This window comes from Hemicordylus capensis, chromosome 3 (assembly GCF_027244095.1).
Source record: "Hemicordylus capensis ecotype Gifberg chromosome 3, rHemCap1.1.pri, whole genome shotgun sequence".
Lineage (NCBI taxonomy): Eukaryota > Metazoa > Chordata > Lepidosauria > Squamata > Cordylidae > Hemicordylus > Hemicordylus capensis.
This window is the reverse complement of record NC_069659.1, coordinates 355,047,535-355,075,366: the sequence shown is the minus strand read 5'-3', so window position 1 is coordinate 355,075,366 and position 27,832 is coordinate 355,047,535. Positions and strand designations below refer to the sequence as shown.

General features: G+C 50.1%; 1 protein-coding gene across 7 annotated transcripts in view; it reads left to right on the top strand.

The window, feature by feature from the left end:
- The window catches only part of MASP1 (MBL associated serine protease 1), a 117,878-nt gene that overhangs the window by 70,662 nt on the left and 19,384 nt on the right, over positions 1-27,832 (top strand). For 5 of the 7 annotated variants that reach the window (XM_053309741.1, XM_053309739.1, XM_053309742.1 and 2 more), the window contains 3 exons: positions 17,104-17,241; positions 18,559-18,633; positions 27,175-27,702. In XM_053309741.1, the coding sequence (XP_053165716.1) occupies positions 17,104-17,241; positions 18,559-18,633; positions 27,175-27,702 (741 nt within the window). Of the gene's footprint in view, positions 1-17,103; positions 17,242-18,558; positions 18,634-24,406; positions 24,427-27,174; positions 27,703-27,832 lie in introns of those variants that run through there. The other 2 variants (XM_053309744.1, XM_053309743.1) reach the window with 2 other exon arrangements.

Below are 27,832 nucleotides of genomic sequence, written 5' to 3'. Positions count from 1 at the left end.
AATACCAAGACCGGGGATGGATCTTTACTCTCATTCAGGTTTCTCAGGTTCCAACAGTATGTGGATCTGCCGCCGCAGGGAATTGCAGGAGAGGGGAGCCCCAGTTTCCAGTGACCCTGGGGGAGTGGGGTTGCTGTTCCAAGCAAAAACAAAGATGGACATTTTCAAATGGGCAGAGGGCATGCTTTGACCGCTTCTTCATGGCAGTCACCCAGTCAGAGGGAGTGCTTGTCAGGGTACTTGTTCCCACAGCTAGCTTGTAGAAAGCAACCCGGCTGAGCAGCCTCTGCTGTCCGGCCCCCATGGCCTGACACTCTTGTGAGAGAGTCGTCCGTGGGAGAAGGGGATGTCATCACACACTATTAGCAATTCGGCTCAACACCCCTGTCCCCACAGCTGGTTCTTTTCATGAATTTCGAGGGGTAAACCCATGGCCTTACACTCTCATGAATGAGAGATTTGCTCAGGGACGACATCCATCCTCATCACATTGGAGGAATCTTCCCTGGAGGCAATGCGGATCCTGCTGCCCAGCCCTTCTCATGAGTAAGCCTTGGGACTGCACACTTCCCTAACGTCATTGTTCAAAAAATAGACCTTAGCCATTCAATAATTTCCAGTTGGGGCTGCTTTATAAACCCGACCCTGCTATCGCGGCCCTGCCATATGCTGCGGTCCCAGCGCTCTAATGGGGTTGCCCGACTTATGTTGCCACCTCGAGTGAATGTGCTTGTGAACATACGTCTTTGTCACTTCATTTTCAGAGAGCAAGGCACACAGTGTGATCAATAACAAGTAAATAAAATAGTGCCCCTCTTGCCATCCCGTCCCCCTTCTCTCCTGATTGCCAGGAGTAGGGAGTAAGGGGTTCTAAGTAAGGTGGGAAGATGGCATGTCCCTGTGTGACTTTGCCGGTTTATAGGCTGACAAACTTGGGATGGGACGTGGTGGCGTCCCTGTTGCCGGGCAACTACCTTGTTGGATCAGAGATGGGGGTGGCAGGCCAAGTGCTCGGAGAGGCAGCCAGCGAGAAGCAAAGCAGGTGTGGAATGGGTGCAATCCAAGGCAGGTCTTCACTGTCATCTCTATGACTACAGTTCCAGAAAGGGAATTAAATTGCCGTTATGGCAATGTCCATGTTTGGACATTACGCTGCTGCTGAAAAGCCTCAGGTTACGGTGGCAAAACTCCTTACAGACTGAAGGTTCAAACTGGAGTTTGATGAGGCAAATCACAGGTTGTTTTTGATGCAAACCTGCAGCTGCACGCATTTGGACATAACGGAGTTCCAACCTCTGCCCTGTTTAACTGCGGATTCACGTTACATGCAAATGTGGCCAGTTTTTGTTTCTGTGAATGACCTCAATATGGGAATGCTGGGCTGGGTGCTTGGAAGCCTCAGGCTGTATCACACTGCTAAAAATAATTATAAATAACAGCAACTATTATAATTCTTGCTGCAAAGCATCACAGTTAATGAGCCAGGGAGCAATTAACTGAGGCAGATCCAAAATCTCTTGCCTCATTTCATGTCTATTTTCATGAGTGTTGAAAGTCGCCTTTTGTGTTTTGTGATTTTTTTTGTACATTCACCAGCCAACACCCAGGGCAGTGATGTGCATGTGGGAGGACACCGCGCTACTGCAAAGCTGTTGTGCTTACTAATTTCCCTGCTGTCTTCAGCCTGTGTTCCAGGCTGCAAGCAACTGTGGCATGCCTCCGTTGCTTTTGTGGAGACTTTAATTCCCCTGGTATAATTACCTTTCCCCTGGAGTAATTACCCTTCCCCAGAGGAATTACCCTTCCCCGGAGTAATTACCCTTCCCCCAACATAATTGCCCTTCCCCGGAGTAATTACCCTTCCCCGTTCCCTTCCCATCTATAAGTAATTGAACAAGAAGCCAACTTTAACTGAGAGACAAGTTACTCGGAAACAATGTATTACTAACTAAACATAGGCTAAGAAAACAATAAACAGACTCTTATGCAGAGAGAGGGAGAACCTGTCAGTTTGAATTCAAGGCAGCAAGTCAGGAGCAGACAAAGAAACTGTGACTCCACTCCCAAGCCAGTACATAGAGACATTCACATAGCTTGCGAGAGTTCGCAAGCAGAAGCACCTGATTGGTCAGGGGGGATTCAATATGCAGATAGGGAGGAGGAACCTGTGATGGTTAAGGTCATTTGGAATGCAACTGTTACTGTTCGGAAGATGTTCTTGATTGTAAGGAGAGGAATCTGTCTATATATAAAAGGATAGCAGGCAGGGGTCTGCAAAGAGAGGAGTCGTGAGGGAGGAAAGAGCCTCCAGGAGAGAGAGGCTGCCATTGTGTGAATTAGATGAGGAAACAAGATGAACAAGATCTGTTAACTCAGAAAGGGAGAGAGAGAGAAAGGAAAGAAGGGAGGGGAAGAAAGACAGAGAAGAAGAGCAGGTGGAGGAGAGAGAGAGAAAGAGAAAGAAGGGAGGGGAAGAGAGAAAGAAGGAAGGGCGTGGGATGGGCCCGAGCCTGTCAGTGGCCTGAGGGGAACGAGTGGCCATGGCAGTGCCTATTGGCAGCAAGGAAGGGTCCAGTTAACCACTGCTGCTGTTTGGGGCTACCGAGGCCATTGGCGGAGGGAGGCAAGCAGGCAAGAGATGGGCCCGGGCCTGTCAACAGCCTGAGGGGAATGAGTGGCCATGGCAGTGAGGAAAGGTGAGTCTGCTGCTGCTGCTGCTGCTGCTGCTGCTGCTCCTCCTCCTCCTGTGGGGAGGAGCAGGAGCAGGGCTTAGGTGAGGGTTAGGGGGCTGCAGCTTGGCCAATAGGCGCCAGCAGCGCTGCAGCTACGAACAAGAGAAGTGAAGGGGGTGGAGTCAAGGGATGGAGGAGTGACCAAGAGGAGTAAGGAGGATGGAAGCAACAGGATGGAGGAGGAGGAGCAAGAGTGAGGCTCAGGTGAGGGTGGAGAGATCTCTGAGGTGAGGGGGCTGTGGCAGGGAGTGGGGGGGAGCAATCCAGGACTAGCATGCAGGTGCTCTGCACGGGTTAAGCTAGTTTAATTTATTTGGCTGAGACTTGGGCCACTTGTGAGTAATTTACTTTGGATGTCAGCCAACATGCACACTCACACAGCCTCACCAAAAGAGAAAAATCTATCCTTCCCCACCTCAAGACACTCATCCACATTCACTCACATTTAAAAATCAGACTTTGATATCCATAAGCAAATTCCCAAGCTTTTGAGGAGGAAATGTCGTACAAATCTGGAACGTGATATTTTCTCCACTCAAATTCATTTCGGGTCACTCGAGTTCGGCTCATTCGAGTAGTTCATTTTGGCTCATTTCCAGAGTGTGTACACAAGGCTGCACCACACACACACACACACACACACACACATATATCAGCCTGACTGTGGTGCCCATATTCATTCTAGTTGTACTGTCACTGGGTGTAGTTGCCACCATGTTGGCTACATTTGGGCAGATCTAGCATCTGTGAATGCCTAGAAGGTTCCAAGACAGAAACGGCCACATTTGTCCCCCTTGGGCACTCCCATCTCACCAAGAGGTTCAGCAGGAGATACTCAAGGGAGGTCTGATGCCTAGGGGGGTGCTGATGGGCTAAGACTGCAAAAGTAGCAAGCCTCGTACAATTGCAGCTTATCCCAAGGTCTTTGACCAATTTCACACATGCCTGTTCAGAAGTGATCCATTTTGGCTCTTCAAACAGGGTGCCGATCACCATCCCCCATCTCTCTCTCTCTCTCTCTCTCTCTCTCTCTCTCTCTCTCTCTCTCTCTCTCTCTCTCTCTCATATGCTGCCCCTCACCTCTTTGTGTGGCTGTTCTTGCACCACAGCCTCTGCTCTTTTGTTACTGGGGTAGTGGTGAGCGAAAGCTCTGCTGTGCCAGGCACCAGTGGCAGCTATAGAGGTGGGAGAGGAAGCAGCAGAGCAGGCAGAGAGAGGAGGAAGAGCTTCCACACATACAGGGATTCTCATCCTTGGGTCCCTAGATGTTCTTGGACTTCAGCTCCCATAATCCCCAACCCCAATGGCCCTTGGTTGGGAATTATGGGAGTTGAAGTCCAACAACATCTGGGGACTCAAGGCTCATAGAGCTAGGCTGGCTGGACTGGTGCCAGCAGCTAAGTGATGCTTTCAGCTGCAGCAGAGGTGAGCAAGCTGGGTGGGTGGCCGTAGATCTACCACCAGGGGCGGATTAAGCTTTTTGCTGCCCATGGGCAAAAAGGCTTTTGCCACCCTGTTAGCTTAAACAAAAAAAAGTTTGCCTTTTTTAAAAAAATAAGGCAAAAGGGGGGACTTCCTCCTCACCCACTCCACCCTTGCTGCTGCTGCCGCCACTGCTCACAGAGGGGGGCAGCAAAATTTGAGGAGGGGCAAAATTTGCTGCCCCTCAAATTTTGCTACCATAGGCGAATGCCTACACTGCCTCTCTGTTAACCCACCACTGTCTACCCCTCTTCCAAATCTGACACCTGAAGTGATTCGTTTCACTTTGCGGCAAGGGAGGGCTGGCCCTTGGCCAATAAAAGCACCAGGGAGCCACCCGGTATACATATGTGAAAGTTAGGGACGCAGTGTGAAATGCATTTATATCCAGTTTTTAGGTGTTGCATGCATGCAGCAAGGCAGATTTACAATCACATTTCAAACTTCCTGTCTTTTAGTGTCACATGGGAACAGATGTGTTGATCCGGAGTGAATTTTCAGACCTCTGCCCAATGTTCTCCCGCATAGGGTTCTACACATCTGGGAAGGGTTTCTTTTCACATTTTCACACACACACACACACACACACACACACACACACGAAGGAGTGTCCTTTGGGTCACAGTTAAGAAGGACAGTACCACCTTCTTATCCAGTTCTTCCTCCTTTTCCATGACAGAACCTTTCTGTATGACCATGGCCATCACCTTGCTCTCTGGTCTCTAGTGAAATCCATGAGTTCGTGATTTCACTGATGCTAATTGCTTTCACTCTCCCCTCTCCCTTGTAGGAGAAACTGACAAGGTTGCTTAAACCTGGTCAATTGCACCATTCCGTACTCAGGTTTAGGGCTGTGCCATCATGTGGGGCATTATCGGAAGAAGTTTGATCATGCCAGGAGGGACCCCAATGGTCAGAATTCCAACTAAAGTCCCTCCTGTCATAGCAGAACTAAGTTGGAGGTCCAAAACTCATGTCAGGACAAGTTAAATGGCCAAAAAGCCACCTCTCCTCTGAGAGGTGGCTCACAGCCCATTTAACTTTTTAATTACCCCTGCGGTGCCTTTCAGCTGAGTGGTGCCACATGGGCCATTTAACCAAGCAAAACAGAGGTCACCTCTCCTCTGTAAGATTCCTGATCCCACCCAGCAGTTGTGGAGCAACACGTCAGTCCGTCCCAACAATTTTTCTGCCAGGTTGGGTTGGATCAGATCTGACAATTTCCCGCATGCAGCAGAGGCCTATGAACTACACTAGTCTCAGAGCATCTAAGCATATGCCCTTTTCAACAGAGAGGAACACTAGTGAAATTGACAAGAAGATCTTCATCCGTTCTACCAGATACCAGTCTAAATGTGATGTGCCCATGGCATGTATTACAGTAGCCAGATACAACTTGTCTGGCAAGAGGTGTAGCTGCTAATGATAGGATTCCATCTGAGTCTGGTTCCAGATAAATATGGACACACAATCCAGAGACGCACATGTAGGAGTGTCTTCTCCCACACACACTAGAGAGGGTGTAGCTGCATTTAATGTGGGGAAAGCACCATTTATGAGTAGCAGCAAATGTGCCTTAATGGAGCTGGGGGAAGATTCCCGAGTAATCATCCAAGCACTTGAAAAAAAATGTGTTAATTCAGCCTTAGGAATTCCCACCAGACATCTGGAGGTGGTGGAGGAGTAACCCTTCAGTACAAGCCATCTGCTTGGCCCACTATGAAAGCTCCCACCTCCATTCAGTTGGCAAAGCAAGCCAAGAAGCCATCCCTAGAACGACACCCTAGGGATGTGGTCTCTGAAAGAAAAACAATTGCCGCCGCCTCCCCAACATTCATGACACATGGAAGCCCATCTGTTTTACTCTGCTGGGTGATGAATGCAGCCCCCTCTTAGGGAAAAATGTAGAGAGATGTTGATTACTCAATGGTGACAATTGTTGTTTTTTAAAGCAGTCATTTTATCAGTGTGCATGACGTACATGGCCTCGTAATCAAATGCTGTTTCTGTGGCTATCCATCACAGTCATTTTATGCTTGCTTTCCCTGGCTCCTGCCTGCCCTCAGAGGTGCACTGAGTCTGTGTAGGCACCTGAAAAACATGCCACCAGGCAAGATGTGAATTTTGTGTGCTTGCCTGCAAGCTGAGCTTTGGATGTGTTTCCTCCCTGCAGGGAAATATCTGCCTCAGACATTTTCCAGACTTCCCCTGTTCGGCTCCTTTAGCGTTTCAGGGTGTTGCTTTGCTTTTTCTACTCTTCAACTCCTGTTTAACTAGAAGAACTTCTAAAATTAATTCTGAATTTGGAGCACATGGAGTTTGCCCCAGCTTCTAGTTCCTTCAGTTCTCTTGTGTCTTTTTCGTCCGTCTGCAGCAGTAATTTGCACGGATACACATATAAAACCTTGGGAAAACATAAATTTGATTAGGGTCGTTCTGAAATGTCCAAAAAGCAAAATTGGAAGCATATTTCAGGGTTGCTCCCAAGGAGAAGCATCTGATCACTTTCAAGGGGCACCAAACATGTTTCCAGAAGAGAAGTGAAATGTTTTAGGGAGCTTCTGATTGGTTGGTTGGTTGATTGCCATCAAGTCGGTGTTGACTCTTAGTGACCACATAGATAGATTCTGTCCAGGATGATCTGTCTTCAACTTGGCCTTTAAGGTCTCTCAGTGGTGCATTCATTGCTGTCCTTAATTCTTGATCTGATCATATGTATGATAGCATTAAGGCCATTCCTCTTCAGAGCTTAATCATGTGCATAGAACGGCCCTGCACAGAATGCTGGTGGGGAGGGCCGTCAAATGGAAGCAGAGCTGAAGGAAACCCCATTGACATCAGCAAAGGTGGGCAGGGTGCATTAGCAGGAAATATAGTCCTTCCCAACACTTTCCTCATGGAGTTTGATGGGGAAAGTGCCAGGAAGGGCAACATTTCGGTTGCTGCCCCACTTCTTTGGAACTCTCTTCCCCTTCAGATTCGTTTAGCCCCTTCCTTACTGATCTTCAAATCTCTATTGAAGACTTTTCTTTTTCGCCAGGCTTTTGCCCTGTAGTTTACCTATTTTTTTTTCTTTTTTTCTTTTTTGGTTAATTACTTTAGTTTTTAATTTCGAATGTAATTGTTAATGTTGTCTTGTTTTGCATGTTTTATGCACCGCCTGGCATCTTCGGAGTGGGCGGTATATTAAATGTTTCAAATAAATAAACAAATAAGCCATTTCCCAGCACTCCCCATGCCCATTCCAAGATGCCACTAGGCTTCCTGTAGCTCTGTTTCCCTTTAAGGGCCTTCCCCAGTAGGGCTGTGCAAACCAGCTTGTATCCAAACCAGTTCGACATCAAACTGGCTCAGTTCAAAGGTTCGGGGTCAAGCCGAACCACCCCTGATTCGGCTCAACCCCGAACTGAAACCCACCCCCCAGTTCGGGGGTTCAATCAACTTTAAAAAAACTTTTTTCTTTAACTTTCCCCCCTCCGGAGGGCTTCTCCAAAGTGGCAGGAGGGTCTGTGGAGGTACCCCCCTCCTCCACCGGCCTTCCTTCTATTAGAAAGCACCCGGTTGGGACGTCTTCAGCCCTTTCCGGGCCTATTCCCTGGCATGGCAGCTATTGGGGTGGCTGACACACCTGTGCAGTGGGACCCTGTGTGGCCGGGTCATGAAGCCATTGCATCACTCTGTGCAGTGTTTTACTGATGTGCACATGCACTCCTGCCCCTTGGTAAAACTCCATACAAAAAGTATTGTGATGCCGTCCTATGTATAGCCACATCAAGGTGGCTTTTTTGCAGTGTTTTATCAGTACCACCCACACATCATAGATGCGAAGGGGCGGGACACACACCAATGTACCAAACCAACTGAGCCCTGGGGCAAACCACCCATGTGCACAGAGACACTCTTACCCTCAGACCCCGGTCCGTGGCCTCCAGATGACTAGAGGGGGCTCCCAGCACCACCCCGTGCCCTACTCCACCACTGACCCAAGCAGGCCTGCTGCCCCCCAACGGCAGCGGTGGGCGGAGCGGCTGCTCGGCCTGTCCGTCCAGCCCAGCAGCCCTTGAAAATTGCAAGGCACTCCTGCACAGTTTGAATAGAGCATTGTAAGCCCGTGCTGCTTGGCTCACCCCCCAGCCACACACATGGCAGCGGAAACTACATGGTAAAATTACATGGTGCATGGTTGGGCGCGGCTGGGCCTTGCAGCAGTGGCAGCAAGGGGGCCTCACAGTGGAGGGAGGCTTGCGGTGGGGCAGTCCGAGCACCTTCTGTCTGAAGTGGTCCAAGTCTACAATTGGTGAGAACCTGGAGGCTGCCTTCCTGAACCAACTCAGAGGACCATTCAACTCAGCAGTGAGCAACCAGATCCCTCTGGGAGACCCACCAGCAGAGCATTATGGACAGGGCTGGATTATGGCATGCTGCTGAAGCCCTAGGGAACGTCAATCTTAAAAGGCCCCATAGAATTACAAAAGGGGTCCCAAGTCCCACTGCAGCACATCACTCACCGCCACCGCCCCCATACACACACACACACACCATTGCTCACAATTACAGCCATGTTCACCTGAAGAGGCAAATGCTGCCTGCAACCATGCTGGTGTAAACTAGGTCCTGGTCTATTGAAATTTTGTCAAACTTACATTTAGTTCTGCTCAGCTTTATAGACTCAGTGGCCGCATTCACATGTGATGCGGAACCAAGGCTCCAATGGAACTGTGGTTCCACACTCCACCCTCCTGCACACTTACCTGTCCACATTTGGATGTATCGTGCAGGACTCAAACGGCAATCAGGGAAATTGCAGAGAGGAGGGGGGACTGGCTGCCAGGCTTCCTGCTTCACAAGAAGGACAGCCGTAGCAGCCAATCGGGAGGAGCTTCCTCCCTCAGCTCCAATTATGGAGAATCCTCTGCATTCGGACGTACAGCAGCCAGCTGCTAACTCAAGTAAGAGCAGTGAAACTTACTACAAACCGAGGGTTCAAATTGGACTTTGGGGAGGGAAACCTCAGGTCACTTTTCCAACTGGGCAGAGGTTCCATGCATTTAGACATACAAGAATTCCAACCTCTGCCTCGTTTAACTCCAGTTTCCCGTTATGTGTGAATGGAACCAATATGATGAATAATTGTGTGGGGATGTGTGAATTGATTCATGGCCAAATCGATTCGATTCAAATCTGGGCAATTTGAGTGATTCTACCTCAAATCAAATCACCCTTGGTGATGCTTACCAGATTCTAGGTCAAATCAAATCACCCTCAATTCAAGCTCAAATTGATTCGGCGATTCAAGCCTCTATTTTGTCCCCAGCAATCTCCATTTTGTTCCCTCCAAGCTTCTGCCATCACTGCCAGGGGTGAATTTATAGGAATTTTATGTGTGGATTCTCAGTTGTGAAATGACTTCTTCATAGGGAATTTCACAACCGAGAATTCACACTGTGGATTTGAATCAAACTCGAATCGAATCGCACGTTTCATTCCGTGCACATCCCTATAATTGTGTAGCCATATCAGCATATATTTGTCTCATCAGAATGAAACGGTCTGTTTTACTTTTTTAATTGACCCCTTATTTTGCCAGTCAATTATGTAAAATTTGAAATTTAGTCTCTCTTTTTAAAAAAAAAATATTCAGAGGGCCTTCATAATGTGAGGCCCTAAGTTGTAGCTTGTACCTAAATCCAGCATAGGTTATGGAGACCATGATCCCCCTCAATGTCTGTCTCTTGTCATCAAGCAATTGTGGGGGTTTTAGGATTTTTAAAAATTTTAGGATTTTTAAAAAAATATCTGGGTGTTTTTTTTAAGATCATCACATTTTGTGGCAACAAATTCCATTAATAGCCCAGTCCCAAATGAGGTGAGCTGAGGTGCCTGCAGATGTGCTGGGCATGCAGGATTCTCTGCCGGTTTTGCCACCCAGAGTTATGCCCGCCCAGCTCCTGCCCGCATTATGGACAGGACTGGGTACCACTGTATGTTTGCTGCCTGCTTCCGTTCTGGGGCTGATTTCTCCTCCCATACTTCAGTTGGGATGGCTATCTTTTTTCTTATTCATATTATTTCACTTTTAAATCACCACAGGCACGTTTGTTCAGTGTACATTCATCTTCTTTAAAACAGCAGCAAAGTGGGATCAATTTTTTAAATGGGGGGAAACTCTTCTGGCAAGGAGGAGGGAGATGGATTAGTGCTGTCACTAGTTCCAACCGATCCATACTGTGCACAGGCAGCTTCTCCTGCAACCATGCAGAAGTGCTTCTCCCTGCTTCTACGAGTTCTCCCCTTCAATCCAGGGCAAAAGAGGGTGCATTTCAAAAACTGCAGGGATGATTTGCAGCTGATTTGCTGCTCGAGATATAAATGTCCGTACACACCTGTAGCGACAACTCAGCTGTTGCAAGGAAGCCATGGGCTATGAGTTGATACTGCAGGGTTGTATAATTACTGGTGGTGGCTTCTCTCCTCAAGTACCTGCAATGTGGCAGGCTAGATCTTTGAATGCTTTAAACTCTGCATAACGGTGGGATGGTGCAACCTAATCTTTCTTTGCTGAAGTTGGGGAAAGGCGGCTGTTTGTTTGTAAGCCGGCTGCAAGCATGATGCTGGATCAACCTTATGAAGGAATTCAGGATGTCCCTGTTGTAAACTTTATCTCTGTCTGCGCGCACACACACAGAGTCAAACATCAACATCTGCCCTTTCCAGTTACCTTGGGTGAACAGCAAAACCTTACCAAGGAGAACAGCCTTGATGGCATCTCCGACAATCCCCTCTTACGCAAGAGGCGTTCTGTGCTGCTTCTGGAAATCTGTGTGGTGAACTGGTCTGGCCTTCCCAACCTTTGCCACCATTCCCAGCACTCACCAGTCACTATTTGCTCTTCCCCAAAAATGTTTGTTAATGGAGAAAAGCAGAACAAGAGAGCGTGTTAGCGGGAAGGAAAAGATTGCAAATTCCTTCCTCAGCTCAGAGGTGCCTACTCACCTTCGAAATGTGTGAGAAAGAACCAAACGGAGGTAAATAAGTGCTAGAATGAATGTGCTATTTTGTTTTAATGGAACTGGCCTGATTCTCTTCCATAGCACCCACCTGGTCTTCCCTTTGCCATCCTGAGTAAAAGATCCGGCTGGCAGATTGCTCCGGATCCTACAAAAACTTTGACCAGTTGAATTTTAAACTAGTAGCCCATGTTAGCCTATAGCAGCATAAATGTAGGATGAAACCAGAATTCTGGTCATGGAACCAACAGCCAGTAAGTTCAAGGCTAACAAAATGAAATTATGCACAAAGCGTAATTGTTCTATGGAACTCATTGCCACAGGCTGTTGTGGAAACCAAACGCAGATATCTTCTCCATTTTGATGGCTGTATATGCATAATGGACAACTGTTGTTAGGTCAGTTTCCTTATGAAAAGACATTATTGGAGATATATAGGGTCCAAACCTACCAAGGTTAATGCACCTTAAAGAACCATTGATTCCAATCGGGGTGTTAAGCACATGCTTCAATTGAGTTTGATTGGGCTTTAAAGTGTTCAGCCTTGGCTGGGTCATGCCCATTGTGTTTCGCAATATTTATTTGCAAATATGCAAGCTGAAGAGTGGAGAGCAAGCAAGCAACCAGACAGAGCTAATCTTCCAAGCAAACAGCCTGACCATAGAGATCCATTCCCTCCCCATTCGCCTTCTTGCAAACTAGCTCCTTTCTCCTTCACTGCCTGCATTTCTCTCTTGCTCACACCCAAGCCAGTGGGGCTTGTGGGGGTGTCCAATAGCTAGAATCCACCAGCCATCAAGGCCCTTATGGAAGCACTGAGATACATAGAGGCCTAGAGAGATGGTGCCCTCTTCCTCTGCCACAGCACAAGAGCATAATGCTCCTTACAATTATGTGTGGCACTGAAATTGTTTAGAGAGTGGTATTTGGAAGAGTATTTCAAAGTTCCTTCCGAGACAAAAAGTCTGAGAATTTACCTGAGAAGTCAGGTGCCCTGACTTTGAATTTGATTAGGCTTGAATAGAAGATTTCTGCTTACACAAACAAGGATACTTGATGAACCTATGACTCATCCTCAGGGATTCTCCTGAATATTACATAAACTGCTGGGAAGGCTAATTCCGTAATCATACTACTCTCTGCTGTGCATGAAATTTAAGCCCCCGATGCCCTCACGGCAACACATCCTCTTCCTGTCCAAGATCATGTGGCAGGAAAGACTGGGGTGGAGATAGAGGCAGCTGGGATCTGCAGGGGACCTGAACTTGCACGCCCCCACCCCAGACATGGAGGCTGTTCTCACTAGCAGCCGGGAACCGTCGGCAGCCAACTGCCGGGGGGAATCCCTACAATGCACGCCACACTTGCACGGTGGTGCACTGTGGGGTTTCTGGGGGCCAGGACAACACATCCCAGGCCCCGTGCCTCTGCACTGCCGGGGAGGAGCGGTGGAGCGTCTGGGTGTGCAATATGCATGCCCAGCACCAAGTTGCTCATCTGCGGGGAGGTCAGCTTCCTAAGGCTTCCTCCCCACTCACACGTGCACCCTCACGCTTGATCATGAGAAAGGACCCGTGGCCTCACGCAGCCAAGTTCCTGGCCAGGAAGGAAGCGAAGGCGTTGGCTTGCTCCTGGGAGGCTGGAGGAGCCTCTGGCCTATCTGGCTGCACTAGCTTCTTCTGGAGTGGAAAGGAAAGGAAAGGAAAGGAAAGGAAAGGAAAGGAAAGGAAAGGGGGTCTCCCGTCATCAAGTTGGTGTCGACTCCTGGCACCCACAGAGCCCTGTGGTTGTCTTTGGTAGAATACAGGAGGGGTTTGCCATTGCCTCCTCCTGTGCAGTATGAGATGGAAGGTGCTTTTCAGCACCTTCCTATATTGCTGCTACCCGATATAGGTGTTTCCCATAGTCTGGGAAACACACCAGTGGGGATTCGAACCAACAACCTCTCCTCCTCCAACCAGCCTGCTCTCTAGGCAGGTTGCTTCCCCGCTGTGCCATGAGGTGGCTGTGGGCAGGGATTAGGCTTCTTTAAACAATGGAGAACTCATTGATTCGAGCTATAGGACCATTCTGCACTATGACCGTATTGTCTAACACAGGCCTGCTCAACCTCGGCCCCCGCAGCTGTTTTTGGACTTCAGCTCCCATAATCCCCAGCCACAGTGGACAGTAGCCAGGGATTGTGGGAGTTGTAGGCCAACATCTGTAGGGAGGCCGAAGTTGCGCAGCCTTGCTACCACTTTGCTCTAAAGTATCAGTCTGGTGGGTGGAGGAGTGGAAAATATTTTGGGAGGAGCACTTGATGACCCTTGGAGTCACCTCTGAACCCACGCTTCACAACCCTGACCTAGAAATCCCCATTCACTGAGGCTATTCGCACGATCACTGGGAAGCAGGCGCTTCGCCCACTTTCCTGTGCTCGTGGGAACCACCGGGCTCACAGGCAAGCCCAGTGCTCCCACAGCAGCTAGCCCGCCTCGAACGCCCTCCTCTTAAATAAATCCCCATTCTTTGCTCATGTGTTGTGGCAACACATGAATAGACCCCCGACCAGGAGGCTGCAGCCAGCAGCCAGGATGACGGAGCCGGCAGTCGTGTGGGTGGCTTATCCAGGGCTGCACTTTGATCATCGGCGGAGAGAATGGGCTAAGCCCGCTCTCCCCACAGACCCGACAGAAGCTCTTCTCATGGGTCGTGAGAAGAGCGTCACTGCCTTCCTTACCACATGCAATACGTCCGTCTTCACTTCCTGCTCCATGCCGAAACTAAAGGCAATTTAAAATAGGTCACATATCTTGGCTGTGCTGTCCTTGTTTGTGAAAGAAAGAATGCCGTTTTGTGCATCTCACCTCTCCTCTCGCACATTCCTGAATTCCTTACACCTTCTCCCAAATTAGAAGAACGGTTTTCAGACTTTCTACCCCCAGGAAGGCCTTTCTGCAGTGATTTGGCTGCCCAAGAACTGTAGCACATTGCACAGGATTCTGGGTCTTCTTTGAGGGCAAATGTTGCATTCACATAGCATGTTGGTCAGGCCTTTGAGGTGCTTCACCGCCACCCCACGTGAACGGAGAATGTGCTTATGAGGGCAATGCCCTATATTCTCCTGTTTTTACACTTGGGTCAAAAGTGCAGTTGGGCTATAAAAGTGTTTCCCCCACATACCTTGATTGCAAGGAATCCACCTTTTTATTCCCATTTTATGCCACTCTTTTCCCCAGCTGTTGCAGCTTCAACACTATTTTATTTTCCTGCTGGATACTGCCTCTGTCTTTTCTGGATTACATGGGTGATCCCAATCAGTCAGGAATCTGGTGTATAGGAGGACGTCATGATTCTATGTAGCCAGTCAGTTTTGGCTACATGATTAGATCACTGAGGGCAAATCAGGTCAGTTGAAACTGAGGGCACTCCGGTGAGGAGGGAAGCCGGTGGCAGCCTGGGTTCTGCCGCCACCACGGCCCTCCTAGCCCTGCCCCCTGCAACTGACATCAGACACAGGGATCATTTAGCCACGCCCCCCATGTCTGATGTCAGGTGTGGGAGCTAAAGCACGCCCCCTGCATCTGACGTCAAATGTGGGGGGGGGCGTGTCCAGGGCACGAGGCGCGGCCCCTGAAGGGTAGCAGCCCGGGTTCTTTGAACCCATTCGCTCAACGGGCCCCTGAATTAATTTGATCCCAGTTAGTCACGAATCACACAGGAAACAGGATAACATCATTCACAGCCCCTCCGTCAGTCAGATCTGGCTCCTTGCTGATAACACCAAAGGAAAACAAAGTCAACTGACAGAAGGGGGCAATGTCAATAAATAGATGGGCGTTTTTGCAGGCATTGCTGGCAACTGCTGGGAAAGGCTGGCTTGTTTTGGACTCCTGAAAAACAAGGCTTTGGCTTAGCCCTACAGGGAATACAATCTGCACTCCGCTCTAGCTACATATGACAAAAGACGTTTGCTTGTGGCATCATGCTAGCTGTCTTTAAGGAAGGCCTGTCCACCGTTTTGTATCTTCTCCTTGAGGGGCCCTTAATAAGCTACCAAGGGGTCCCACAAAATACAGTTGCCCTGGAGAGATGCTGACAGTGAGATCATCCACACCATCCAAAACTGTGTTCTGCCCGGGTTTGGGAGCTGTGTGGGCTCCCAATTTTCGATGGTTTGGAAACAAGGTAGGAGGGAAACCTGGGTAGAAGCGATTGAAGCTATTCACACGGGTGTGCAAAAAAGGGCTAAGGAAGCCCAGCCTGGTTTTGCACGTGCATGTGTACCACCAGGATCGAGCCCAATCCTGGCAGTGCCACGGCGGCAAACCCACCTATGGAGCCTCCCTCCAAAATACACTCCTAACCTAATGCACACTAATGCAGTGCATTATGGGAGTTCGGGGGGGCACAGCGACGCAGAGCGATGCATCTAGCACCCCAAGCCTCTGAGCTACCGGAAGCAGCTGGTAATGGTCTGGGCAGGTGATCCACCCGCCCCAGGGAAAGAAATGGATCGTCGGCAGGGAGGTAAGCTTTTTCAGGCTTCCTCCTCACTAGCTGGCCCGCTTGCCTTTTCTCACCGCTTGTGGAAAGGGCTCATTGTGTGGAAGGAAGCAAGGTCAGAGGAAAACCTAGGTGGAAGTGATTGTGTGGCAGCAAGGGAGAGGCCACCCTGGCTTTCCTCCTCCCTTGCTTCCACACAACCCAAAACTGGGAGCGCATGCAGCTCCCCTGCCCAGGTAGAACACAGTTTTGGATTGTGTAGAAGATGAATGATGAATGAGCTGCTAGTCCAACTCGGGGGGGGGGCAGGGGAGGCAGTTCCTTTTGTTCCTCAAAAGGGAGGGGAAACACTGGAACCCAAATCAAGCAATAATGGGCCTTTCTGAAAAATGCTTTCTTTTAAACCTATTTGGCAGCTAGAGAAAAAGCAGGCAAGTGGAATCAATTAAAGGGAAAGGGAGCAAATTAACCTATCCCAAATACATGTGAGCAAATCATGCAACCTTAATTTGCGAATTTCATTTGAAGCACAGCATTTGGCGTGCCGGGGTTCTTTTTTTAATCCTCCTCAAAACAGAATCCAGCCTCTGCCATACAAACCGTCAGAAACAATAATAGGAAACATCATTCAAGCGAGCGTTGCCAGTTGCTCTTGGTGGAGCCATTCCTGGCTGCAGCCGGCCTCTGCCTTTCCTAGCCAAAAGGCTGCAGTTCATGTGTAAAAAAGGGAGGGAGGTTGCTCCCCAGCACCTCTGTGGGATTTTCTGGGAAGCCTGAGGCATCCTGGGTGGGCTTGGGTTACACCACAACTCTCCTTCTCACTGCCATCTAAATGAGACCCTGCAGAATTAAACGGCTTCTATTCTCTGCCACATGGCTGCGCAACTTCAGCCCCCTTGCAGATGTTGGACTACAACTCCCATCATCCATGGCCATTAGTCACTGTGGCTGGGGGTGATGGGAGCTGTAGTCCCCAAACAGCTGGAGGGCCAAAGTTGTGCAGCCTTGCTCTGTTCCAAGGTTTCCCAACTTTGAGTGCTCAGATGCTGTCAGACTACAGCCTCCATCATCCCCAGCCCCAATGGCCTGCGGGGATTATGGGAGTTGTAGTTTGACAACACCTGGGGTACTAAGGCTGGGGACGCCTGTTCTATCCTTTGCTCTCATACTAAAGGTGAAGGCAAAATAAAGAGAGGCCGCCCAATGAGATCTTCAGCTGCAATGCCCAGCCAGCTTCCTCGTAGGATTTGAGAGCTGAATGCCAGAGAGTCAAGTGCTAGTTTGTCCATCACAAGTGTTGGGGGCACCAGATTTCTGAAAAGGGGCTTGGCAAAAGATAAGGAGGAGGCCTGAACCCCGTTCTCAAAATGTCCCCCTTCTGTCCGGCTTCCCAGTTGCAGACTGCAAGACGCCGCCTGAGCTAGACTATGGCTTGGTCACCTTCTCCACGCCACACAATCGGACCACCTACCAGTCGGGCATCCAGTATTCCTGCCAACATCCATACTACCAGATGGTCCCCAACGTCACAGGTGAGGCCGGTTGCCTTGGAAAGCCAGCCAGCGTGTTGGGGGGGGGTGTCAGCTGGAGGAGGAGGAGGAGGAGGAGGAGGGAGCAGCTTTACTGGGGAGTAGGAACATAGGAACATAGGAAGCTGCCAAATACTGAGTCAGACCATTGGTCTATCTAGCTCAGTATTGTCTTCACAGGCTGGCAGCAGCTTCTCCAAGGTTGCAGGCAGGAATCTCTCTCAGCCCTATCTTGGAGAAGCCAGGGAGGGAACTTGGGACCTTCTGCTCTTCCCAGAGCGGCTTCATCCCCTGAGGGGAATCTCTTGCAGTGCTCACACATCAAGTCTCCCATTCAGTTGCAACCAGGGCAGACCCTGCTTAGCTATGGGGACAAGTCATGCTTGCTACCACAAGACCAGCTCTCCTCCCTGCTGCAGAAGAGCAGGAGAACTTCCTTGCTAGGTCAGCCCTCCTCTTCTGTTTTCAACCACGTCACGTTTTCAACCACCTCACGTTTCTGTTTTCAACCACGTCACGTGGCCGTCCAGATGCCTCTTCGGAGTTCAGGAACAGGGTATGGAGGCAGTGGCCTTCCTCTGCGCGTGGTCCCCAACATCTGACACTCAGAGGTACCGTGTCTCTGCAGACAGAAATTCCCTCCCTGACCGTCGTGGCTAATCAAGATGTCCTGGCTGGGTCCCAGCCAAAGGGCCTGCCTCAGCCAGGGGTTCTCAGACTTGGGTCCCCAGCTGGTGCTGGACTACAACTCCCATCATCCCCAGCCACAACAGCCCATATCTCTGGTGGGAGCCAGCCCCCTTTCAAAACCAACCCTTGCAGGGGTTTGCAGTGGTGTGTGAGGTTGCCCAGCACTTCCTTTTCTCTCTCCAGGCTCCTTGCAAAGCTCCTCAGTCCCCAAAAGCCTGCTCTGATGGCAACCGGCGGTGGGGGGGAGGGGGCACCACCTTGCTGCCCTGCTGGCCCGCCAATAGATCTGCCTCCTGAGGCAACTGCTTTGCCTCGCCTCATGAAAGGGCCACCCCAGTTTGGCTTAACCCAGCAGGGCTCTTCGGATGGCACTGATTTCGTTTGCTCACCTTCACCTCTACTATCGCTCCCTCATCCTCTTTCTCTCTCCACCCTGCCACCGCCGCCATCTCCTCCCCCTTGTCAATTTCCGATTGTAAGCTTGCGGAGAAAGGGACTTTCTGATGTTTGCTCCTAATAATAAATTTGCATGTATACAGCAATATTGAACCAGCAAGCTGGTCAGGTATTATCACAGCACCACCTGGTGGTGCAATTCATGTTTACAGCAAATATTTTTGTCTCTCCCAGGTACCTACACTTGTGACGCCGGTGGGGTCTGGAAAAGTCCAGAGTTGGGGACACGTCTGCCATCTTGTCAAGCAGGTACCTAGACTGCACAGACATAATCTCCACCTAGTCTCTTCTCTTCTAGTTCCATCTTCACATGTTAAAGCTGATGCAAACATATACAGAATGCCTCATCAGGCACAAAAGGTGTCTCTCTTTATCTCAGTCCCAGGTTCTGCAGCCAGCCTCCTAACTAAACGTTCTCCAGGACCAGGTGGGTGGTTTGATCTGGTTCGGGGTCCACAGAATTAAGGGTGTCTGACAGCCAATGCAGACATTATGCCGTATGTGTTTGTGTGAAGGACTGTACCTGTGCTCATTTAAAAAGTGAGCCTGGATACAGGCCCTTCAAATGCATAGGAAGTGCACTGCTGCACCTGCATTCAGCATAACATGTGAATAACGGTACCTGTGTATAGAGCTGTACCTGTGTACACTGTACACTCATTGTATGTGTTTGAAAGTAATGTGTGAATGGGTCTTGAGTAAAACAGTGGACTGGTTAAAAGAAGGGGCAACACTGAAGACATTGAAGTGGTGGATAGCTTCTGCCTTTTAGGATCGATCATCAACAGTAAAGCAGTCCAGAAATATGCCGCAGACTAGCACTTGGTAGGTTTGCAATGAAGGCCTTGGGAAGGATATTTAGATGCTGTGATGTGTCAACACCTACAAAGATTAGGATCATTCTGACAATGGTTTTCCCTGTGACACTTTATGGATGTGAAAACTGGACTTTGAAGAAGCAAGATAGAAAAGGCATTTATGCTTTTGAACTTTGATGCTGGAGAAGACTTTTGAGGAGACAATGGACAGCCGGGAAGACAAACAAATGGATCACAGAACAAATCAATCCAGAATTTTCACTCCAGGCACAAATGACCAGGCTCAAACTATCCTACTTTGGACACATTATGCGATGAAGACCCAGCTCCCTGGAGAAGTCCATAATGCTGGGAAAAGTTGGAGGAAAGAGAAGAAGACGACCAGCAGCAAGGTGGAGGGACTCGATTACGACAGCAATGAATGCACCACTGAGAGACCTTCAAGGCCAAGTTGAAGACAGATCACCCTGGAGAGAATCTATCTATGTGGTCGCTAAGAGTCGACACCAACTTGACAGCACTAAACAATCAATCAATCAATCAACACTGAATGACATTCAGCAAAGTCTCTTACAAGTCCCAATGTGTTAGCCAAAAACGTCTCCAGCTTTATCTCAGGTGGCATATCCATAAGAGTTGCTAAGGAGTGCCTTCATGGTCACCCCTCCTCTTGGGGGGGGGCAATTCTGCTCTTTGGGCACCCCCCTGGCTCATTAGGATGAACCACTATTCAGTGGCACCAGACATGGGCATGGTGCAAAGATTTCCTAGACTACGGGCTCTTGTTCGAGATGCCACTCCTCTGGTCAGTCGGCAAAGAAGAGCATGGCTGGCACCATCTGGAAGGTGCCTCCATGCCATTGCTGAACAGCTGCAGGGGCCCAGAGGAGGAAGAAGCTCTTCGGGTCACAAGCGGAGGAGGAGTTCCATGAAGGAAGTGTGGCAGTTCTAGCACGGCATGCCTCCATGGGCATCGGATGGCCCCCTGCTGCTGCCTTGTTCTGTTAGACATGGTTGCTCCATCTACCCAGTGATGGCACCAGGAACATGGGAGGGGGCACAGAATGGGCAAAGTGCATTTATGGGTGGGTGGGCTGTGTCCCGCTTGTTAGATTGGGGATGGGGCCATAGCTCAGTGCAAGAACTCCTGCGTTGCCTGCAGAAGGTCCCAGCCCTGACCCCTGTCAGCATCTCCAGGTAAGGCCGGGGAAGACTCCCATCTGAAACCCTGGAGGAGACCTGCCCATCAGCGCAGACAAGGTTGACCTGGATGGACCAGGGGTCTGACTCCACAGAAGGAAGCTTCCTCTGCTCCTCAGTCCCACAACGTGCTTCTTTTGGCCATGAGGTCCTCTTCAGGGGCCCTTCGGCATACGAAGCAAGACTCCAGCCCTGCCCATGGGCTCCCCTGCCAACAGCTGGGCCAGGGGTACTTGCCCTGATATCCTTACCTCCGAGGGCAGGGTGGTGAGGGGGCCCAAGGCGACAGGGACGGGGGGGTGGCTGGGGAGAAGCAGAGGGACGGGCAGGGACCCAGCTCCAGAGGAGGAGGAGGAGGGGAAGGCATGCAAAGATAACATCAGCAGCATGCCTCCCAAAGGGAGGGGGTCTGAGCAGGAGGAGGGAGGAGGGGGAGAGCATTGGCAGCAGCTGTAAAGGGTAGACAATTACAGGGAATCAAGAGGGGTGTTGGCCCCGTAATTGGGGGTAGGCAATGCATAGCCCGGAGGAGGCATATAAGGAGCTGGCCAGGGATGAGTGGCTGGCTGGTGGAGAGTGTCAGGGGCCCCCCTGAGAGGGGCAGACCCAAGGAGCAAGCCGCCTGGGACAGAGGAGGCACAGAGTGACACTCAACCCCCTCCCCGTCCCTGCTCCGAGGCCGGACCCGGTAAGCCCAGCCAGGCTTGGTAAAGGGGACAGGGACGGGTAGCGGGACATCTGATTTCTCAGCTGTTGTGTTAATCCTAGTCAAGAGAAGGCAGGTTGCAAGCCAGCTCTGTCCCACGTGGTATCCAGCCCAAGAGAAAACCAAGCTCACAGATGGGTCTCTAAAAGTCCCACTCAGGCTGGCAAAACTGGGCCTATCGGAAGGCATCGAACCAGCTTCCCTGCTCCTTCCCACATGGGCTACCCGGCGGCGGTGCACTTTCCATCTGTGTCTGCTTCTGGTCCTGATGGAATCCAGGCAGGCTGGCAGTTCTTGGGGAAAGTTTCCCAGAGGTCAGAGTGAGTTGGCCAAGAGGAAGGCGTTCACGGCGCTCCCGTTCTCTCCCGGTTTTATTCAAGCCTGCTGCCTGTTGGGAGGAAGCCCTTCTTCTCTTCTCCCTGTGCCTTCCACTGCACACCCGCCACCCTGACTTATATACAGTCCACACAAGCATTTAAATGTCATTCTTTTTGAATGGCTTGTACTGCAATCCTGGGCACAGTGATTTGGGAGGAAGGCCCATGTGACAAACTGGGACAACTCTAAGTCGCTTCCACAAGAGTAGCAGCAACAGGGGAGGTGCTCATGTGGTGGTGGTTTTTTAAGCAAACGTGTCTTGGGACACATTTAAGGCGAGCCAGTTTAAGGCTAACAGTGTGGCCTAGTGGTTTGGTGTTGGACTTAAGACTAGAGGGATCTGGTTCAACTCTTTGTTCAGCCATAAAGCTGATGGGGAGATCTTCAACCAGTCATGCAGGGAGAAGGTGGTGCAGAAGCAGTGGGCATTAGGACCGCATCGCTATGCAACTTTCCCATAACAGTGACAAATTGGGTGGGAATTAAATAGGAATGAGCTTCACAGACAGCAATAACTTCTGGAGGCTTTACACACAGGGCTTCTGCCCCGAATCTCCTTTGGGGGAGAGAGAGTGTGTTCACACACCAGCCAAACTTACCCCCAAAGTTCCTTCGAGACTCTTGGACCCACTCCACATGCAAACCAGGCTTTGTGATGCAAATTCTAGCTTATCTGTACCTCGGGGTTTTTAAAATGCTGGTTTTAAGCTACAGGAGAGGCACTGATGTAGAATCATTAGCATGATAAGAGGCAGGCTCTCTTCAGAAATGCAGATCTGTCTCTGCAGAAGCTCTCGCTTCCCCCCCCCCGCCCCCACCATTGGCTAGAAGGAAAACATGGAGCATGCCATGTGGACTTGTTTCAAAAGAAAACCGAGAGCAGAGGGGAGGGGCTGCTTCCCTCAATGCCACGAGTGTCCTTCAAAGTGGCTTCGCTCAATGTTTACCCCGAAGCCTGAAGCCAAGTGTGAATAACTCCCTGGGCACATTAAGTGTGGTGCCAATCTAGGCAGCCCTCAGATTCGCCTCCCATAATCCTTCAGCCTTTTAGCCCCCCGGCTGGCTCTAACCTTGCCAACCCTTTAATCAGTATTCGTTCAGCAAAGCAAGACCTTCGTTCACTGAGAGAGACACAAATGACTACATGATGCATTTTACAGAGCTCTTGAGTGCTATTTGGTTAACTCCAGGGCAACGTAAGCCAAAGCAGAAAGACCGCCAGCCAGCTGACTTTGTGTTGCTGGCTAAAGAAAGAGAGAGAGAGAGAGTCTGCTATGCGGGAATGGCTTATCCTAATGAGCTTCCCCACCCCAGTGTTAATGAGAGCTGCACTCCCTGCAGGCTGGCCATTCGTCAGGTAGAGCTGAGTGGTTAACTGTGCAGCTCTACCTGACGAATGGCCAGCCTGCAGGCAGCACAAAACTCATTAATGCTGGGATGGGGCAGGGCAGGAGTGAGAGGGGAAAATGGAGCTCTGGGAAGCAGAGACAGTTGTGCCTCCTTTGGTCCCCCCACCCCACCCCCCAGGTTGTTAGGATGAGCTGCTCCTGTTGCTATGAGGTCACCTTCTCCGGGGACATGCAGAGATTTCTGTGCACATGGGGTGGCTGGCTTTATTTTCATGTAACTGTTTGTTTGAAGTTTGATCTAGGATAGCCAACTTTTTTTTCTGGTGGGGCTCTTGTGCCTTTCACAGCTGCACAACAAGAAGAAATTCCACAGGTGACGCTCCACTCATTCTGCAGACCCATTGTGCCTATCTCAATGAGCACGTTCATAACTTAATGAATAAGCTTCTGTAATAGACAAAACTATGGCCCAAATCCTTCCCTCTTTCAGATTCAGATTTCTAAAGCATTGCAAGATACATTGTTCTCAGAATGAAATCTGCAGGACACTTTCCAGGTTAGCTGCTCAACAGCGGCAAAATGCTTCCGTACAGGCAAATCGCTTTCAAAACATAACCAGCAGGGGGAGCAGTCTCGCAAAAACTAACAACCCGAAAAAAAACCAGCAACTTTTTTTACGCTGGATATAAGACGTCATAGCAATATATCTCAGCAATTAAATTCAAAACAAGGCATCGGCAATGTGGACGGCACCCTGCTGTCCATGCAGGGACTGCGGTGTCACAACACAGGAAGTGTGGAAGCACACTTCAGAGATCTGCTGTGACCCCTTTGCAGGGTCTAATCTGGAAAGCACCCTGGTGAAGTGTTTTTCGTGACAAATGGCGGTCGCTTGTGGAGTCTTCTCTGCCACCCATGTTTGCTTTCCCTTGGGAAAATGATCTACATAGTTTGCATTAGTTTGCATAACAATTCCAAGACTCTGGAATGTGCTTCCTGCCGAAATAAGAGCCTCCCCATCTCTGGCCATTTTAAAAAAGTCTCTTAAGACCAGTGTTCCCTGAAAGAGGGATTCCCAGTTGTTGTTGACTACAATGCCCATCATCCCCAGCTGCAATGGCCAAAGGCAATGATCGGAGTTGGAGTCAACAACATCAGGGAGTCCTTGTTACAGGGAGCGCTGCTCAAGATGCATGGATTCACCCAAGCTTTTTAACTATCATTGTGGTTTTAAACTGCTTTAATGCTTTGATTCCTGTTTTAATTTGTTTTATGTTTGTTGTAAACCCCCAGAGATGAGAGTTTGGGGCAGTGCATAAATATACAAAAGAAACAAAAGAAAGAACAATGAGAACGAAGGGCTGAATGCACCTTGATGCTTTTACACTAGATAGGTGCGTTCCAGGGTCAAACCTCCATGCGCCCAGATTGAAGTCCGGCCTTTTCTCCCATGGTCCCCATATCTCCCAGTGATGACACCCTGGAACGCGGTCAGAGCTCCACCCGCACCGAGGCCCCCAGATGTGCTCGCAATGCTGGTCCGACTTGTCTGTGTTCTGTTTCGTTGCCAGCCTAGGCTCTCTCCGAAGAAGGGGCAGGTTGGCCTAGCTAGCGGCCGGACCGGCACCGCTGCCTGACCTCACTGTGCATGTTGGTGGGGACAGCGGGAGCTCACTCACCTCCTTTCCCTCCCCGTGAAGGTATTCTGGATGTCTGAAGGCGCAATGATGGATCACGCTGCATGGCCTGGGTGCATCATTGCCGGTAGATTATGCCATGGCTCACTTTTCCTTCCAGATGATGCCAACGAGCAGAAGAGCAACATCTGGATGTTGATTTGATTTGACAACCGTCTTAAGCTAAAGAACTTAAGCGGCCATCGTGGCAGAGGTCATAACATGAGAACAGCCCTGCTGAAGCAGGCTCAAGGTCTATCTAGTCCAGCATCCTGTTTCCCACAGTGGCCCACCAGATGCCTCTGAGGAGCCCACAGGCAAGAGGTAAGGGCAGGCCTTCTCTCCTGCTGTGGCTCCCCTGCAACTGGGATTGAGAGGCATCTTGCCTCTGAGGCCAGAGGTGGCCTAAAGGCACTGGACTAGTAGCCACTGATAGACCTGTCCTCCATGAATTTGTCTAAGCCCATTTTAAAGCCATCCAAGCTGGTCGCCATCACCACATCCAGAGCCAGGTGTTTGGTAGCAGACATGGGTCTAATCCTAGTCACATCAAACAGCTGCAAAACAGTGGGGGGGTGGAGACAACCCTCCCACTGCTTTCCCCCTCAAGCTGCTTTTCCCCGTGATTCAGGGAGCATTTACCTGGGAGCCCCACCTGTGCAGAAAGCAGATAGAACAGCAACTTGCAGGAAACAAGCAGTGAGTAAGGGCAGGATCCCACTAGGGCTGTGCAAAGCATCAGTGCCTGATTAGAACTGAAGCAATTCAGGCCGATTCAGTCACCCGAACTTCGATTCAGATCCAAACTGGCAGATTGCCAGTGTGGCCTGAATAGAAAAAGTACTGGCCAAATCTGGCCAATTCACTTCCAAAAGTGATCCAGCTGCTTTGGCCCCTCCTTCCAACTTGGCACCCTCCCTTGGCCCCTGTAGGTACTTACTGGCATGATGGGCAGGAGACAGATTGGCTGTACTTCTATTGTTCTAGGGGTGTAGCAAGGAAGCAATACATCCCACAATTCCACTTTCATCCCAGAAGATGGTTCTTTTTCTTCTTCCCCTGAAGTCCTGAGCAAGTGCAGGATTTTCTGGGAACCGTAGTCTTTTCTGGGGATGTGGCAATGGCCCCAGAAAAGACTACAATTCCCAAAACAAAACAAAACAAAAACCCTGTGCCTTCCCCAGGACTTCAGGGGAAATGTCTTCTGGGTTTCATTCTCTAAATGCAGCTGCGGAAGTCACTGCTCCCTCGCTGCACTCCAGGAAAAATTAAAGCAGGGTCTGTCTGTCTGTCTCTCGCCTATGCCAATAAGTTCCTACAGTGGTCAAGAGAGTGGCAAATGGGAGAGGAGGAAAGCTTGAGCCCCAAAGCAAAGCAATTCCTTTGATACAGCCAAAGCAAAGCAGGAGCCCTTCCTGAAACACAAATCAAATTGCAGGGCCCCGACGCACTGAGGTAGCCCTCAAGCTGAAGAGAGGCCACATACAATGGCCCTAACACAGACACATGCCATCCAGCACTTGCCTCCTGCCAATCACGCCCTCACCTTCCACTTCGCAGCTTCTCAGCAGTGACTGGGGTCCCCAGAGCTATGCCAGCTTCCGAACACCAACCCTCCTCAACTAGGAGGAGTGGGAGATTTGGGCTTTGGTGGGCTGGCTTGAAACTGAGATGCATGTATCTGTCCCAAGTGAAATTGACTTTTCTGTCAACTTCTACTATTTATACACTGCTTTACCACGAAAAAGCCCTTTTTCGTCGAAAACGAGCTAATCAAAACAAGAAGGAAACAAGAAGGAGAGATATGACTCACTCAGGTTCTCTTTTGAGCTGGTTTGCTTTGGCCTGAAAAACAAGCTGTGCACCTCAAGGTCATTAGTGGTGACATACAGCACAGTAGCGGCTTGTCCTAAGGAGCCAGAGGCACCAAATGTTGCTCTGCTCTCTCCCCCGCCTTGCCTGAGAGCTGTGCAACCCGCAGGGTGGCCATTTGTCAGGTAGAGCTACTCTGTTAACCACACAGCTCTACCTAATGAATGCCCAACCAGCAGGCAGCATGGCTCTCAGGCGAGAGGGAGGAGCAACATTGGGCACCACCCCCCTCAGCGCCTTAGGACCAGCCGCTGCCAATACAGCCGCCAACATCAGGAGTAATGAAGCGTTTGCACAAACAGGCTGCTGGTTGTGCTGTGTCGGGAGCTTGCATTCCAGGCTAGTGTTGCGCAAACAGCCCTGCCCACGCGCACAACATTCCCATTGCAGGGAACATTTGTCCAAGAGCACCGCTTCGAAATTTTGTGTAGCTATGCTCTTTCCTTGTGCACGCACAACTTGGTTCTGCGAGAGCTTCATTAGTCCAGATGTCAGCCGATGGGCCTAGACATCTGCTATCTACCTACACATGGAGATTAACTCTTTCCCAGAAATTGACATTTGGATTAAAAATTTGGTCAGCTGTGTTGTAGGATAGCCTACTTTTTGCAGCTGAAATTTGACTGGCTGCATGACATACATCCACAGGCACTCTAATCTGAAAATCCATCCGAGTCTTAACAAGGAAAAAACCTGGCATAATCTACTAGAGAGTCACAGTTAAGCACTTTTTTGGTGAAGAGTCCAGCCATGGTAGACTAACCACCTGCTCTATTATTTTCTTTTCCTAGTATGTGGTCAGCCAACCCGCTCTCTGCCCACCCTGGTCAAGCGTATCATTGGTGGGCGGAACGCAGAGCCCGGCTTTTTCCCCTGGCAAGCACTGATTGTGGTGGAGGACACGTCCCGGGTGCCCAATGACCGGTGGTTTGGGAGCGGAGCCCTTCTCTCTGAGTCGTGGGTGCTGACGGCCGCCCATGTCCTTCGCTCCCAGCGTCGGGACAACACCATCATCCCCGTCTCCAAGGAGCATGTCACCGTCTACTTGGGTCTTCACGATGTGAGGAACAAGATGGATGCCGTCAACCGGACTGTGGAGAAGATTATCCTCCATGAGGCCTTTGACATCCAGAACTACAACCATGACATTGCCTTAGTGAAGCTGAAGGAGAAGGTGACCATGGGACCCTACACCATGCCGGTGTGTCTACCACGGTACGAACATGAGCTAGAAGGACCTCAGCCCAACACCCTGGGCCTGGTGGCCGGCTGGGGCATCTCCAGTCCCAACATCACGGTGGACGAGGTCATCAGCTCAGGTATGCGGACCCTCTCTGACATCCTGCAGTATGTCAAGTTACCAGTGGTGCTGCATGCCGAGTGCAAGACGAGCTACGAATCCCGCTCGGGCAACTACAGTGTGACCGAGAACATGTTCTGCGCCGGTTA